The sequence below is a fragment of the Microtus pennsylvanicus genome, chromosome 1 (genome assembly GCF_037038515.1).
Source record: "Microtus pennsylvanicus isolate mMicPen1 chromosome 1, mMicPen1.hap1, whole genome shotgun sequence".
NCBI classification, from domain to species: Eukaryota; Metazoa; Chordata; class Mammalia; order Rodentia; family Cricetidae; genus Microtus; species Microtus pennsylvanicus.
In genome coordinates, this window is record NC_134579.1 from 217,738,224 (window position 1) to 217,754,700 (window position 16,477).

A 16,477-nucleotide genomic window follows, 5' to 3' on the forward strand; every position below is an offset into this window, starting at 1 on the left:
CTCCACACACACGTGCACACCACACTTGCATGCTCCACACACACGTGCACACCACACTTGCATGCTCACCCCTACTCCCATATGCACACACATGAATACATACATACAACTAAATTTTCACAATAAAGAAGTCTTAAACTAAGAGTAGAAGTGATAGAAGACACTTGGAATCAAACCCTACCCTGCACACGCATGCACACATGCATGCGTGCCCACCTGAACACATATCAAATGTTATGGGGGAGAACCAAAAATCCCTGCAAACAACATCCAGAAGAGGTCATTCTTTTTGGAATGTCTTCCTTGGGTCTGCATTTCTTCCCTGCAGCCAGCGTAGGACTCAGTCCCTTCAGAAGCACTTTTTGGGGTGCTCTTGGATGGAACTTTGAAGGGCCCTTGAAGTCACTCATCCTCAGGCTGTGACCACCCATCCCTGAAACAGTGACTGCCGCATTTGTGTGAGGAAGATGCAGAAAACATCTTTTGTCAGCATCAATTTTAGTCCGAGAATCATGAGAATCTCATTTAAGACGAACTCTGTGTGCTACCCTCTTACCTGTAACACACACAGAAAAGTCAGGCACGGATGAGTCCCAAGAAGAAAAGTCCGGCAGGACCCTATGTGAGCAGACGGGCTTCTGGATCCAGTAGTTTCTAAAAGGGCTTTCGGGTCTAGACTGGGAAAAGGTCCTGTGCAAGGCCAGTATCTTTGAGGGATCCCTGCTGAGGAGGGTCCCAGGTGACTGGAGTCTGCTCTGGCAAGAATCTGATACCCGCTGCTTGGAGTTTGATCTCGGTGGAATCTTCCTGACAGGAGTGTTGGCCGATTGAAGTCTCCACTGACTAGACTCCCAGCTGACTTGGATCACTCTTGGTTAGAATCTATGCCAACTGGAATCTCCTCTGAATGGAGTCCCTGCTGATTGGATTCCTTGCCAAGCAGTATCTCTCCAAATAAGAGTCCCTGATGCTTAGATTCCCCGCTCATGGGTCTCTATAGCAGCAGCCCGCACAGACTGGGGTCTCTCCTAACAAGAGCCCCACTGACTGTGAGACTTTCAGTCTCCTTGAGTTCTTTCTTATCCTTCCTTCCTCCAAGAATGGAGTGTGTAGATGGGGCGGGGTGTGAACAGACAAGGTTTGATTGCAGTGCAGCAGTGCTGGGTGGAAACCCAACTGTGTTGCTCTGAGACCCTCCCCTGCAGTGGGACCAAGAGAGGTCCGGTTTCACGGCAGGCTTGAGATTCAGAGCATCTTCCGTGAGGAGCAGGTCTCAGCAGCAGCAAGGCTCACGGGGCAGGCATGGGCAGGAAAGGTGGGTCAGTCCCCAAAGCAGGAGTGATTCTCGGAGGCCGAGGCAGGAATTAACTTCTTTGTCATTCAGTGGAAGCTTCAAGCCTTAGATACTCTTGTCTTTCCAGGTCTTATGGATAACAGTCTTGATGGTCTCTTCTGTCCTCTGAAGTCTGGGGCCTGAGAGACAGAGGCTGTAGCCCACAGAGAGCCAGACTGAGCAAACTAAGATGTGTGTACTTTGTTGGGTGTGTGGAATAGAGACCAATCAGAAGAAAACCTGTCAAATCCAGGGAGAGAAAGTAAAAAGGTCAAAACGGGGGAGAATTTTAATCAGGGTTACTAGTCTGCTCCCCTTCCTTCAGAGGAAGCTGGAAAAGGGTGGAAGACCCCACAGCCTAATTCAGGGTCCCCCCCCCACAATTCCTGGCTGCTGGGGTCTTTTATCTGTTGCTGATGTGAGGTCCCTGTCCACCCCTGCTATCTGATGTCCCAGATGACTGCTGTACCCTACACTAGAAGCCTCCCCCACTTTCTGCTGGCCTCCTGGCTGAATCAGGCCTCTGGATGGGAGTGGGGGTCACAGAGAGCATCTAAAGTTCCTTTATGGCTCCATGCTACAGTTCTTGGTGTCCAGACAAAGACTGTCCTAACACTATGACTTTGGGATCATGGAGGTCTCCTTCTCTGCCTGGCCACTTATGATACAAGGATGCATGGGAATGGGACTCATACATGTCCTACAGCATTGACAGACTTGATGGAACCATCCCACAGCGTCTAGATCCAGCCTTCCACACACTTGACCGTGTAAATGCTTGTAATTATGATCTGTCAATTGACAAGGAAATTAATAAAAGCAGAGATACAACTGAACACAGAAATGGACCTGGGGCGCATACCTAAATTTTCTATGACAGTCATTCATTTTGTCCCCTCATTTCTGGGGTGACACCCTGCTCTGCCATCCCTGAGGTTTCTTCTGGGCAGCAGCAAAGCTTCCATAGATGTTTCCCAATCCTCCTTGCCCATGCCTTCCAGTCACTTTGCTGTCTGGGACTTGAGGCTGCACTCTCCCCGTGATCTGGCTTATTGGGGAGGGCCTTCTTGTTTTCTGTGTTCCCCTGACTGCTGGTCAGTGAATAAATGTGGGGAACACCAATGCCAACCAGGTGAGCGGTGCCAAGAACGTGCCAAGAGTAGAAGCAGAGAGGATTGTTTTGCTCAGTGACACTTCTGTCGCCCTTTGGTCTGGGCTGTCGGACAATCTCTAGCCTCTGGTTTTTTGCTGAAGGTAAGATTGTCAGAAGGGCAGGTTCGCTGGCCCTCCTCCTCAGAGGCAAAGGGAAAGAGATGGGATCCGTGGGTGAGGTGAAATGTGTCCCCTCTGTGTCCCTGAGATAGGGCTGGGCTGAGCGGCCATGCTCCTGGCATGCCTGGTGGTGTAGTAAGCAGTACGATGCCATTGTCTCATCAAATCTCCTGTGCAGTAAGGCATCTCTTATATCTCGGATGTCAAAGCCAATGTTGGCCATGGCGGCCATGATTGCAGGGTCTGGGAGGCTTGGGATTGTCTCTTCGTTGTGAGCTGATGCGCTCTCATGTCTTAGCCATGAGCGCCTTTCGATCTCTTTAACCGTTGGCCTCTGGCTGGGGTTGACAGTTAGTAAGTACCTGATTAGGCCCTGTAGCTCTTCAGAAAGCTGGTTTGGGACCTCATACCTCCCTTGAACCACCTGCTTCCAAAGCTCTGATAAGGTGGGTGCCGAAAATGGAAATGTCCCAGTTACCATGAAGAACAAGAGGACCCCCAAGGTCCAGATGTCTGCTTTGGGGCCATCGTATGGCACCCCTAGGAAGAATTCAGGGGCACCAAACTGGAATGCCCCTCCAGGCCTCTTAAGCAGTTTTCCAGGCCTGACCTTGACCCCCAGGCCAAAGTCGATGATCTTCACTTTTCCAGAGCGGTCTACAATGATATTATCAGGCTTCAGGTCTCTGTGGACTATGCCGTGGTCATGGCAGTAGCCCACAGCACCTATGATTTGGTGAAATAGTCTTCGGGCCTCCTTCTCCTGCAAGTGTCCTACCTCACAGACGTGATGGAACAGCTGTTGTCCCTCAGCCACCTCCATGATGAAGTAGATATTCTTTTCTGTTTCGATGACTTGGAGGAGAGAGACAATGTTCGGGTGGCTGATGGTCATCAGAATGTCCACTTCTGAAACAGCCGACTGGCGCCAGGGCATCTCCCTCACGAGCACTTTCACAGCTACTGGGACGCCCGTGAGACGGTGTTGGGCCAGCATCACCTTGGCGTTGGAACCCTGGCCTAACTTTCTCAGGATGGTGTATTGACTGGTGAATATCTCTTCACCGAAGAAGACGGGCGCACGGCTGAGTCCTGCAGACTCTCTCTTTGGCTGACTAGACGCCATGGGTGGCATGTCTGTAGGAATGACGTCAAAGAAAAAGGAATAAAGGAGAATAAAGTAAAATAAGGAATGAAAAATTAAAAGTGAAAAGTAAATCAAGATGAAAACAAAAAGCAAAAGTAAAAATCAAAGACTTAACACAAACTTAGGAAACCAAAGCATGAAAACAAAAGTCAAAACCCAAACCAAAAGTCAGCTCCCAAGACAGTGAGTTAAAGGGATCACAGCTTGAATGCTGGAATGCTAACTGAAAACAGATGAAAACGAAAAAACCTGAAAGGAAACAAGGAAAAAGAGGGATACAAACAGAAAATATAAAATAAGCAAAATTTTAAAACCCAAACTCCAGAAACCCAAAGAACCAAAATAACAAGTCAAAAAATAAAATACAAAATAACCACAAAACTAAAAACAAAAACGGAAACAAAATAAAGCCAAGCCAGAAAATCAAAAACTAAAAACCAAACCAAAAACCAAAAATAAAATCTGAAGGCTAAAACTGTATAAAAGCCAAATAAAGTATGAATTGCATGGATCAAGAACATTCTCAATGGCAAACAATGGATTTTTGTTTTGTTTTGGGGGTCTTTTGGTGGGGGCGGGGTTCATGACAGGGTTTCTCTGTGTAACCCTAACTGTCCTGAAACTCTCCTGGCTAATAATTTTTCTTTTAAAGAAAAAAAGATTAAAGAAAAGAAATAGAAACAAACGAAAAACAGTAAGCATTCAAACTAAAACAAAACAAAAAACCAGAAACTCTCCAGATACAGCCATTAAATACATTCCTAAAATCAAATATCAAGTACGTCAAAGAAGGAAGGGGGAGCGGACACTACCACCAGACGCTACAGGATGGCATCAGCTCCTAGGAAAACCTTCTGGATTCTACCCGAGGATCCATGTTAAAACACAAAACAAAATCAAACATTGAAAAAAGTAATAAAAACCCAAACTGGACAGCACAGGTTTTTAATCTCTCTGGGGAGATTCCTGAGTTTCATTGGCTAGCCTAGCCTACTTGGTGAGCTTCAGGCCAATGAGAGACTCTGCTTCAAAAAGCAGAGGGGGCAGTCACGTGCCACACCTGGAATTAAACGCTGTCCTCAAGCGGAACACACAATGGCTCCTGGTGAGGTCATAGCAGGACCTGCCCTGACATGGCTGGGCAGGACGCAAAGGTTCTGGCTCAGGCGGGCTATGGAGACTGGCCTTAGACCTTGAGGAACCCAAGCCTGTAGGATGCCTTGAGGGCCTCAGGCCTCTGGTTTGAAGGTCTGCGGTGCCTCCTGCTTTACCGTCCTTGTGTCTGCGCTTGCCACGGCACCTTTTCTTTGAGTTCTGACAGATGGGCCCAAGATGATGCTACAACATGACATATTAAAAAAATTCTGTTTATAATATATAATACAATAATTTATTACCACCTCTGAGGCTGGTTCTCATAATTTCCCAGAAGGTAGTTAGGTTCTTGTCAAAAGCCTGGGGTGATGGAGGAAATCAGTGTTAAATGAAACAAATGTATACCCTGTGTCGGTCACTGTTCTATTGCTGGGAAGACACACCATGACCAAGGCAACTTATAAAAAGAACACATTTTATTGGTGCTGGCTTACAGGTTCAGGGGTGCAGCTCATTGCCATCGTGGCGGGGAGCGCGGAGGGATGCAGGCAGACATGATGCTGAAGGAGCTGAGAGTTCTACACTTCTTCATTGTGCCACAGCCCAGGCCCTCCTAGAGCTTCTGAGCAGTGCAGCACACTGCCTATAGGGAAGGCAGAGAGAGTGGCTCGCCTTGGGTTGCAGTCCCAGACACAGACTCCCCATCTCCTGACCTGAGGCAGGGCTGGACTGAGAGCAGACAGGGCAGGTCCTTTGGGGGTCCTAGCTGGCTGGCTGGAGTTTGCTATCATGCCTTAACACTTGTCTCAAAGGGCCTATGAGTCCGAGCAGGACCGTGGAGGATGGTATCGCTCCTATCATAGAGCTAAATAGGACTCAAGCCACAGATATCCGCAGACTGTCCTCAAGGGGGAGTCAGAGTGCTGTGAGGAAGGAGGGCACAGGAGGCAGGCACCTCTTAAGAGTTACAGGAGATCAGAGCCTGCTAGAGCTTTACTTCTGATGCTATGGGAAGTCCTCTGACTAAAAGCAAGTCAAGGGAGCAAGGTTTGGTTTGACTGACAAGTCCAGGTTATGGTCCAGTACTGGGGGGAAGTTGAGAAAGTAATTTAAAAGCATGACATCCACCATCAAGAGCAAAATAAATACATCCATAAATACATGGATCTCACTTCCTTGCTAGCTCTGAGCTAGCTTTCTTTATTGTTATGCCATTCAGACCTCCTGCCTAGGGGATGGTGCTGCCCACAATGGGCTGGGTCTTCTTCATCAATTAACAATCAAGATAACCCCACAGGCATGTCCATAGGCCAATCTGATCCAGGCAATTTTTCATTAAGAGTTTCTCCCCAGTTGACTCTAACTTGTATCAAGTTGAAAGTTAAAATTAACCAGCACATGCCCTTACACTCAAGGCTCATGGATGCTCCCAGGCTCCTCCAGTCAGAAGAAAACACAGCTGCAAGTTGCCATCTCTAGAGACGAGAACAGCCCTCAGTCAGCCTGGTCTGTCAGTGTCTCAGTCCGGAAAGGTGAGCCCATAGGCTTTGCCTCCTCAGGCATGGGTGCTTTGTTCCGTCAGCCCAGACTGACTGAGACAACAGGAAGCAAACACAAGTAAACAACAAATTCATTGTTAACCAAGGGCTGGCTCTGGGATTTCTTCTGAGTCTTCCTAGAGAGCATCTCCAACTCCCAGGAAGAAAACCCACCTCCTGCTGTCTGCAGCTGCTCCGTAATAAGCTGGTGAGGATGTGAGGGTTGGAACCCCTGTACAGCATTGCTGGGGATGTAAAAGAGGCCCCTGGGACAAGAGAGCAGACCCTTGAAACATCCTAAAGGGAATTGCCACGGGACCCAGAACTTCCACTCCCTATCTGTAAGCAGGGCTACAGGGACATCTGCACACCTGTGTTCATCCAGAAAGGTGCACAACAGCCACGAGGCAAGAGTGGCCCAAGAGCCTATGAGTGAGTGCGGGAACGGACGAGCAAAGTTTATTTTTGGAAAGGAAACTGACATACCACCTCACAGGGGAACTCTATGGATACCATGCCAAGTAAAATGCTCCCTTCATGACACTGTGCAGTTCTCCATGTGTGGGAAGCCGCTGGAGAGCTGGATTCAGACAGAGAGAGGAGGCTGTAGCTCGGGGACCGGGAAGGAAGAGCAGCCGCATGTGTTTGCAGAGCGTGAGTTTCTGTTTATGGAGGAAAGGGCTCATGGGAGGGAGGCTGAGGATGTTGCTCAGCAAGGTGAGTGTACTCCAGCCTCTGAACTGACACAGCCATGGTGAAAAAGGCACACGATGTCACCTCTGGGGGCCACAGAATGTACCTCCCGTTCTCATGCAGGCTCAAACGCTCTGCCGCCCCTATGTGTTCGTCCTTAGAAGGCTCTGCGCAGCTCACCTTCGTTTGACTTTGAAATGACTCGACATTTTCAGCCATAATGCTGACCACAATGAACGGGGTCCTCCACATCAATTCTCAAGACCATCCCCACAGACATGCCCAGAGGTCAGTGTTAATTCGATCACTGGCACAAGTGGGCATGTGCCCATAGAGGAAGCTTTCTGCAGACAGCATTATGTCCTTGTCATTCCTATCAGCAGCTCCCTAAAGGTCTTCAGAGATCATTTTCAGTCTGCCTCGAGATTCGGACTTTCAAGCTAAATTTGAAAACAAACAAAACCCAATCTGCTAGGTCACCGAGCTCATTTCTTACAGGGCTAATCTGTCCGCTGCTTCTTTTTTCCCTGTTCACTCATGAAGGGGCCTCTGTGTGCTCCTAGCAAAGCTGGGGGGCTGAGGGGTGAGTCGGGGGCTAGGGCTGCAAGGGAAGCATGCGGGGAAGAGCAGAGATGCGGAATGCTGGAGTGAGACCCCGCTGTGCCAGGTAGTAGATGGAGATGCTGTCCAGGCGACTCTCCACAAAAGGAATGCCCCTGCCTGAGGCCAGAAGGCAGAAACTAGGACTATTCTAGAAAGATGTCAAAACGTACAGGCCTGGCTGAGGTCCAGGGAATCAGAGACATGGCAAGATCAACAGAAGGCATAATAGTTACAACTGTGAAATTTCTGGGAAAGACGGCACAATGCTGTAACTGTTACCAGGAATGGGAGCCTTTTATTAAATGACTTTACAAGACTTCCATCCCTGAGCACCCGTTGTGTAGCAGGGTCTGGGTGAGGACATGCAGTTGAAAAACAATGTCCCCAAGGCCCACAGTGGGATGGGAAGTCAGCAAGGAAAACAGAAATAAGAGACGATTAAATGAACGTCTTCTGAGTGATTGTGGCATGACTGTCTCTGCACGACAAATTTGGGTGTCATTTAATCCCTGCAAGGATGCCTTGTAGATGTTATGTTTTCCTTATTTTGAGGATGGGGACAGACAAAAGCAGTAAGGCATCTTGTCCCAGGTCATAGATCCAAGAGACTGAGGAAGATGCTCTCTCCAAGATCGCACTTAGCTATCACACCAGCCGTTCTTAGCCAGGGCTACACATGAATAGATTTAAGGGAGAGGAGACGTGCTAAGATTGGACCCTGCCCCATCTGCTCCACCTGAGTGAAGTGTCCCTACCTGGCTAAGGCACCAGGGTTTCCTCCTCAGTGGCCACTGTGGGGACAGAAAACAGGACCCTGAGGGTAGGGACGCTGTGTTGAGGATGTCCCAAAGTTACCCATCTTACTGATGTGCATCCAGGACAGAGGCAGAGGTCGGCAGGGCCAGCAGCACCGGAGTGAGAGCAGGAAGCTCGAAGTCTTGTGCTTCCCAGACTGGGAAGGCTGTGCCCCTAGACCTCCCCACACCTGACCGGCAAAGCTTTCACCACTGGGAAGGCTGTGCCCCTAGACCTCCCCACACCTGACCGGCAAAGCTTTCACCACTGGGAAGGCTGTGCCCCTAGACCTCCCCTCACCTGACCGGCAAAGCTTTCACCAGCAATAGGGGCGGACTGCTGTGCGGCTCCTGCCGCCTGAGATAACGGTGTTCAGACGACGCCATCACGTTCGGGATGCCTGTCACAAGCACAGTCACAGACTCTGAAGTCCAAGCGTGGGAGAGAGCTGGGACTCATTTTATGCCAGCAATAACAACATAACAAAGAAAACACTTGTGTCAAACACAGGAGTTGTTAAAGCATCGTTTAAACTGCTGGACGCATGTGAGCTGGAGGTGCTTTTCCTCAGTTGAAAGGGAAGAAAGTGAGCACAGCACCAAATGCATCCAGCAGACTTCAATCAAATCCTGGTCAGGCCACAGTTCTGTCTCCGGCCTGTGACAGTCTGCTCTCTTAGGAGGAAATAAATCCTGGAAAACAGAGTTGCTGCTGCACGGTCCTCATTCCCGGGACGCTGTGTCTGTTAGGCCACCCTGGTCTCTGGGACTTTTCCATCCTTCAGCATAATGTCTCAGGTGACAATGAATCTACCAAGCAGGCAAGGAAGCCTGTGAGCGGACATCCTTTGTCATCAAGCAGGGCCCACCACAGGGTGCCTGTGCGAGGACCATGGCCATTGGCAGCAGATGCCCCACGGGCATTGTGGAGATTCCTTGTTCTTAGCTGCCTTTCTGGAGAGGACAGTGGAAACAGAGTTGAAGCAGCGAGGAAAGTGGTTTTCAAGTCCTCCTGCTCACCTGCTGTCCCTGGCCTCTGTGTTCTAGGACCGAGGTGAAAGCAGTCCCGTGCCACAGTCTGCCAGCCCTTAGGTTCCCCTGGGGTCCTGCTTCGAGCACCAGTTCAAAAGCAAGCACCTTTCCCCGGGACTAGGATAAAGATGTGGCGTCTCTTTTAAAGCAGGGCAGGGAAAGTAAAAAGTATCCAGACATCAAAAGTTAAGCAAGAACTTGCAGGTCAGTTTTGAGGCAATTACCAGGTATTTCCTGCAGTGAAAGAGGTAGCTGGCTGAACTGTCTTTGACACTCCGTACAGCCTCTAAAAGCAAAGGAGAGTTTTATAAAAGCAGAATGTGACCTGCAGCCTCTTCAGAGCCTCGGGGACTGCTGGCTTCCGCTGTTGTGCGCTCCACGGTGGGTAAGAAGAAAGCAGTTTGTCACACTGGAGAGAACTGAAGCGTGGAAAGAGAACACGGCCTGTGCTGGAGCAAGAGCAGCCTTCTCCGCGATCATAGTGCCTTGGAGTCTCCCCATGGGGCTGTGCAGAAGTGCTCAGCCTCTCCTCTCAGCCCGGCAATTTCATCTGGGTGGCCGCCACGCAAGGGAAGCAGGATCTGCCTGTGTGATTCAAATCTGCCACCCTGCAGTGTGACAGAAGCAGGGGCAAACCAGGGGAACCAAGTGTGTCACTGCATTGACTGACTTCTTGTCTGAATCCTTGAGGTACTGTTGCTCTCTTCTGACCCTGAGGTTAACTGGATTATTGTTTAGATTCGAGGTGGTGCCCAAACGAGGCAAGCTGAGGATTTCAATAGTCATCAGGAATAGGAGTCTCTGAGGTTAGAGACAGCCGGCTCTTCTGCCTTCTTCCACCCTCGCAGGCTTCTGAGCACCTTCCGGTATGAGTGGGTGAAGGCCTGGTTGGAGAAGCAGTAAATGACCGGGCTCAGTACACTGTGCAGGCAGGTGAGACTGCCGGCGATGTCCGAGGTCTGCACTATGGCTCGCTGGACAAGGCAGCTCTCAAATTCCCGAAAGACATGGACCAGGACTCTGGCCAGGACGCAAGGCAGGAAACACAGCCCAAACAGCACCAGCACCATGGCAACCAGCGCCCTGGCCCTCCGGAACCTGGGCTGTTTGTCAGACTCTCGGAGTCTCTCCTGGAGGGTCCTGATGAGCCTAGTGTTGCAGAAGACGATGAGGCCAAAGGGAAGCAGGAGCTGCAGGAAGAAGAGCACCTCCTGCCAGGTGCTCTCTCCTATGGGGTAGAAGCTGGGACACTCCGTGGAATTCTGGGTAGCCTTTTGAGCGAGCAGGTTTTGGGGAGTGAGGACAACCATGAGAAGCCATACTAGGCTGGAGATGACCCAGGCTGCCCTTGGAGACACCAAGTTGACCCTGAGCCGAGGATGGACCACGCGCAGATACCGGTCTAGAGCCACTGTTGTCAGGAAGGCCACCCCTACACCACGGCTGAAGGCCAGCAGGAAGAGCAGGACGTCGCAGGGGGCACGGCCGAGTTCCCAGGTCTTGCCCTTCAGGTAGAAGACGGCGAGGAGTGGCAGGCAGGTGGCCAGCAGCAGGTCAGCCATCACCAGGTTGAACAGGTAAACCGCATAAGGCTTCCACACTTTGAGGCGGTAGATGAAGGTCCAGAGGGCAATGGCATTGCCTGTGAGCCCCAGAGCACACTCCACCGTCAGCATGGTGCCCACGGCTGTCTCCACTGCGGTGCTGGCAGCTGAGCAGTTGGGGGGCGCCATGGGCCGAGGCCACGCGGAGCTGAAGCAGTGAAAGGAGGCTTCACCGTGTTCTTTCCTCTGAGAGAAAAAGATGTGCTCCCCCACTACAGAGCAGACGAGTTCTGCATTTGGTGAGAAAATAATACTGAAATATTAACTGGGATCTGGCCCAAGGAGACGCAAAATTTGTTTGGGGGAAGAGGATGGACAGAGACAGGAAAACCCCAAGTTTTGCCCTGTTTGTTTGCTCCTGAGAAAGGGGAAATTGTGTTTCAGTTCCCTTCAGGGGCCCCAAAGCCAGCGCTACAGTGTTCTGAGAACGATCAGTGAGCGGAGCTTGTGTCCCAGCTGCTGAAAGGGGAACTAGAAATGGTTAACACAGCGAAGACTTCTGCACCTTTGGACATTAGAACAATGACTGAAACATTGCTCTGTAGTGTGACCAGCTCACGAGGGAGGCTTTGCGGCTCCCTGCCTTAAATAACGACACTGGGAAGACCCCCTGAGAATGACTGATTTTATACGTGAGGTCAGACCCCCCTGAGTATGGCTGGATTTTATACGTGAGGTCAGACCCCCCCTGAGTATGGCTGGATTTTATACGTGAGGTCAGACCCCCTGAGTATGGCTGGATTTTATACGTGAGGTCAGACCCCCTGAGTATGGCTGGATTTTATACATGAGGTCAGACCCCCTGAGTATGGCTGGATTTTATACGTGAGGTCAGAACCCCCCTGAGTATGGCTGGATTTTATACGTGAGGTCAGACCCCCCTGAGTATGGCTGGATTTTATACGTGAGGTCAGACCCCCTGAGTATGGCTGGATTTTATACGTGAGGTCAGACCCCCTGAGTATGGCTGGATTTTATACATGAGGTCAGACCCCCTGAGTATGGCTGGATTTTATACGTGAGGTCAGATCTGGTTACCACACTCTCTTGATAGAGTATTTCAGATTTCCTGGCTACTTAAAGTTGAACTTTGTCATTTATTCTTCCATTCAGTCTAAAGTGTGTGTGTGTGTGGGTGTGGGTGTGTGTGTGTGTGTTGGGGGAGGAACAAGTTTTCTGCTAAGACTCTTCCTTGACACTCACACTACCTGGAAAGGGCCTAGAACATTGGGGGTTGGACCCTGCAAGCCAAGTAAAATCCTCCATCCATGCATGCTTCACCCTGTCCCTGGGCATGGCACTGTATGAAGCCACATTGTTTTGTCTGGTGGAGCTGTGTTCTGGGAGTGACCAGAGGGCATGAGCCGCGTGGATGCATTGTGGTCAGGGGCAGTGGAAACAGAAGGACAGAGGGTGACAGATAAAGCCGGGCTGAACAGCTGGACCACCAAGGCCTCCTGATAGGGAGACTGTGGGCATTTGAAGGACGCAACACTGTATGGGAGGGCTGCTGGCAGGAGGAAGGAAACCCACGTGGGCTTTTCCTGAGAAGAGAATTATGAAATTTCTGTATTTATTCTTTGGGGAGGGCAAACGACAGCATTCTTTTTTGTTTCTGCTTTTAAATTTTATTCCACATCATCTTAGTGGAGTTTTGGGAGAAAACAATCATAGCAAAGATTATGCCCAGTGTGACATATTCAACTGGAAGTTCTTTTTTTTTCCTTTTCTCTCTTTTATATTTTTTTCTTTTTTTTTTAAAAAAAACTATCTTTTTCATTATACATACTAATCCCAGTTCCCACTCCCTCCCCTCCTCCCCTTCCCTTCACCTTCTACCCCACCCCACCCCTGATCCACTCCTCAGAGAGGGTAGGGTGCATTGCTTTGGGGAAGGTTCAAGGCCCTCCCTATTATATCTAGGCTGAACAAGGCATCCATTCAAAGAGAATAGGTTTCCAAAAAGCCATTACATGCAGCAGAGATAAATTCTGGTGTCACTGCCAGTGGCCCCACAGTCTGCCCCAGCATACAACTGTCACCCACATTCACAGAGATTAGTTTGGACCTTTGCTCTTTCCTTCCCTGTCCGGCTGGGGTTGGTGGGCTTTCATTACCTCAGGTAAACTGTTTCAGTGGGTGTCCCCATCATGGTCTTGACCTCTTTCCTCATATTCTCACTCCTCCCACTCTTCAACTGGACTTTGGGAGCTCAGTCCAGTGCTCCAATGTGGGTCTGCCTCTGCTTCCATCAGTTGCTGGATGAAGGTTCTAAATATCTAATATTTAAGATAGTCATCAATCTGACTATAGGGCAAGGCCAATTTGGGCACCCTCTCCTCTATTTCTTAGGTTCTTAGCTGGGGTCATCCTTGTGAATTCCTGGGAATTTCTCTAGTGCCAGGTTTCTTGCTAGCCCAATAATGGCTCCCTTAATCAAATATCTCTTTCCTTGCTCTTATCTCGGTCCTTCCTCCATCGCATCTATCCCATTTCCTCAAGTTCTCTTCCCCCTTCCCCTTTTCCCCTCCTTTTCCCTTTCCACCCTTCCTTCTCCCCTAACCCCTATGCTCCCAATTCTGTCAGGCAATCTTGTCTATTTCCCCTTTCCAGATGGATCAGCTGAATATCCTTTGCTTCACAGCTAGTATCCACTTATGAGTGAGTACACACCATGTTCATCTTTCTGGGTCTGGGTTACCTCACTCAGAATGGATTTTTCTAGTTTTGTCCATTTGCATGCAAAATTCAAGATGTCGTTTTTGTTTTTTTTTTTTACCACGGAGTAGTACTACAATTTGTAACTATATAAAGTATTTAAATAAATGTGTAAATAAATAAAATAATATGTGCCACATTTTCTTTATCCATTCTTTGGTTAAGGGACATCTCTTTCAAGGTCCTGGCTATTACAAATAATGCTGCTATGAACATAGTTGAACAAATGTTTTTGTAGTATGATTGAGCATATTTTGGGTATATGCCCAAGAGTGGTATTGCTGGATCCTGAGTTAGCTTGATACCCAATTTTCTGAGAAACCACTATCCTGATTTCTAGAGTGGTTGTACAAGTTTGCATTCCCACTAGCAATGGAGGAGTGTTCCCCTTATTCCACATCCTCTCCAGCATAAGTTATCACTGACGTTTTTGATCTTAACCAATCTGACTGGTGTAAAATGGTATTTCAGAGTCATTTTGGTTTGCATTTCCCTGATGACTAAGGATGTTGAACATTTCCTTAAGTATCTTTTGGCCAGGGCTGGAGAGACTGCTCAGACATTAAAGGCTAGGCTCACAAACAAAACAACAGCATTTTAAAACAAGACACAGGAATATGAAGTCTCCCATCTAAAGGACTAGCTTCAGAGGTTCTCATTAGCACCATACAGGAAGGAACATGACAGTCCTTACTCCCTCCTTTACTGTTAGGGGCCTGTGGACAATCCAGGAAGCTCTTACCCTCTCAAATCCCCAAAGGAATTCTGAGAGCCTCTGTTGTCATGATGACTCGTTGGTAAGTCCTAGGAGTTAGGACATGGGCATTGTAGGCGCCATTGTATTTCCTACCATGGTGGCATCTTCAGACATGATCTCTTTGTGATGTAAGAGAAGATACATCTTGAAGTCTCATGGAACTTAGATCTTTTGTCTCCCCAGGGTCACCCACAGAACGGGTATGTGCTTCCCCTCGATCTCGCACCTCTTATCACAGAGAGAAGGGTTATTTTGGATGCTGAAGCTAACCATCTAAAATTTTAGCTTTACTATTTCTAATGACTTTTTTTATTATGACGCCAATATGTTCAGTTATAGGAACTGTGGAGCGAAGTAAAGTAACACAGAACATCCCATCACCTAGAGAGCTGCTCGCTCAGACTCTGACCATTTCTTCCATGGTTTCATTACAACGAACACGTCAGGGGTGGCTAGGCACAGTTTGCTCTACAGTCTTGTGTTCCATTTGACCTGTAACCCCACGTTTCTCATCACTGAGGTTTTGTTAAGTATTGAAACGTGGCATTATCAGCACATTGCTGTGAGTGTCCGTTAGGCTCTCCCTGTCGATGATGATGTGTGCAAAGACCCCCAGAAGCCACTGTGTCAATGGCTCCTGGGGAGCTGTGCATGTACACTGGGCTAGTGTTTGTTTTTATAGGTTTAGATAAGTGTATAGTTGACAACAATAATTATATATATAATATATTTGTTATATATTTACATATATATATATAATTTTCTTGGCAGGCTTACGAATTCAGGGAATTGAAGAAAGCAAGATCTTTGAAGAATTTGTCAAGGAACACATTAATGCGGATTTTTAGATCTCAGAAAGTTGCATCCACCCATACAAGCAGCAGGAACTTGCCTTTTTATCTGACCCTGTACTTTCCGTGTGTCCTAGTCCAGGGAGGGGTCAGATTTTATGTACGGTGCACCTGTCACTTTTCCAGCAGCCTCTAGAGTTGGACACTACAGGGTTGTCCTTAACTCTGGTTATCTTTCCCTGCAGGAAGCTGATCTCTCTCATGCTCTCCACTTCAGGGTCCTTAATTCAAGGGCTTCAGTGATCAACCTCACTTTGCTGCTTCTCAGGCTCATGGCCATGCGTGGCCCACAGGTGCCCTGAGTCTCTAGTGACTGAGCAGCCTGTCCCCATTGTGGATGGGAGAATGAGGGCAGTTTCCAAAGGGAACCACATTTTCTCAGTAAAATATTCATCTCAATTTAGTTACTTTCAGTTGTGCAAAGACGGAAGTCAATCTCATTGAAGTCTTGTGTCTGGATCCAGGGAGAAAAGCACTTGGGGTGATGCTCAAAAGGAGGGAGGTGAGCCACAATTCGCAGTGTCTTCTGGTTTGGCATCTGTTCAACAACTGTAGAACCAGAGGAGAGGGTAACCACCAGCGTCTTTGATATCTCTCCTTCTCAGTGCCCGCTATTAGAAAGGCATTCTTTTGTTCCATCTAGCTGGACTCTGATGGTTATCATCCTACGGCTCCTTCATTGTCAGACACACCTGCCTCAGGACAAGGAGAAGCATCCTCCTGTCTCTGGCTCTTCCTCTAGACACATTTTCGAAACTGAAACGCTGTCTGTTACCAAGGCTGCATGACTCAGCGCACTCATGAAAACCCTCAGTCTCCAACCAGAACTGTAAGGCCTAGAAAGGCAGAAGGTTTCAGCTTACTGGACGTAGCAGGACTCCAGAGGAAGAGCCGGCAAGATCAGGAAGTCAAGGCCAGCCTTTGGGATATAGTGAGTTTGAGCCAGCCTGAGCTATGTGAATCCATCTCAATAAACTTAAAACAGAGAACAAGAAGAAAGGGAAGGGGGAGAAGAGGAGGAGGGAATTAAGGAGGAGGCA

At 48.7% G+C, this 16,477-nt stretch overlaps 2 protein-coding genes across 2 annotated transcripts; both read right to left on the reverse strand.

Moving 5' to 3' along the window:
• Positions 1–182: 182 nt before the first annotated feature.
• On the reverse strand, positions 183–8,861 carry LOC142836717 (sperm motility kinase Z-like). Its single transcript, XM_075951195.1, has 3 exons — positions 8,777–8,861; positions 2,196–3,742; positions 183–1,573 (listed from the first exon to the last, which is right to left on the reverse strand). Exon 2 carries the CDS (start codon positions 3,738–3,740, stop codon positions 2,214–2,216), a length of 1,527 nt encoding a protein of 508 aa, XP_075807310.1. The 5' UTR covers positions 3,741–3,742; positions 8,777–8,861; the 3' UTR covers positions 183–1,573; positions 2,196–2,213.
• Gpr31 (G protein-coupled receptor 31) lies at positions 4,169–11,391 on the reverse strand. The gene has a single exon (XM_075951210.1). The coding sequence runs from the start codon at positions 11,238–11,240 to the stop codon at positions 10,293–10,295; it is 948 nt and encodes a 315-aa protein (XP_075807325.1). The 5' UTR covers positions 11,241–11,391; the 3' UTR covers positions 4,169–10,292.
• Between the last annotated feature and the right edge of the window lie 5,086 nt (positions 11,392–16,477).

Bases quoted from the DNA above. Each gene is read 5' to 3' on its own strand.
- LOC142836717 (XM_075951195.1), bottom strand. From the start codon at position 3,740: ATGCCACCCATGGCGTCTAGTCAGCCAAAGAGAGAGTCTGCAGGACTC.
- Gpr31 (XM_075951210.1), bottom strand. From the start codon at position 11,240: ATGGCGCCCCCCAACTGCTCAGCTGCCAGCACCGCAGTGGAGACAGCC.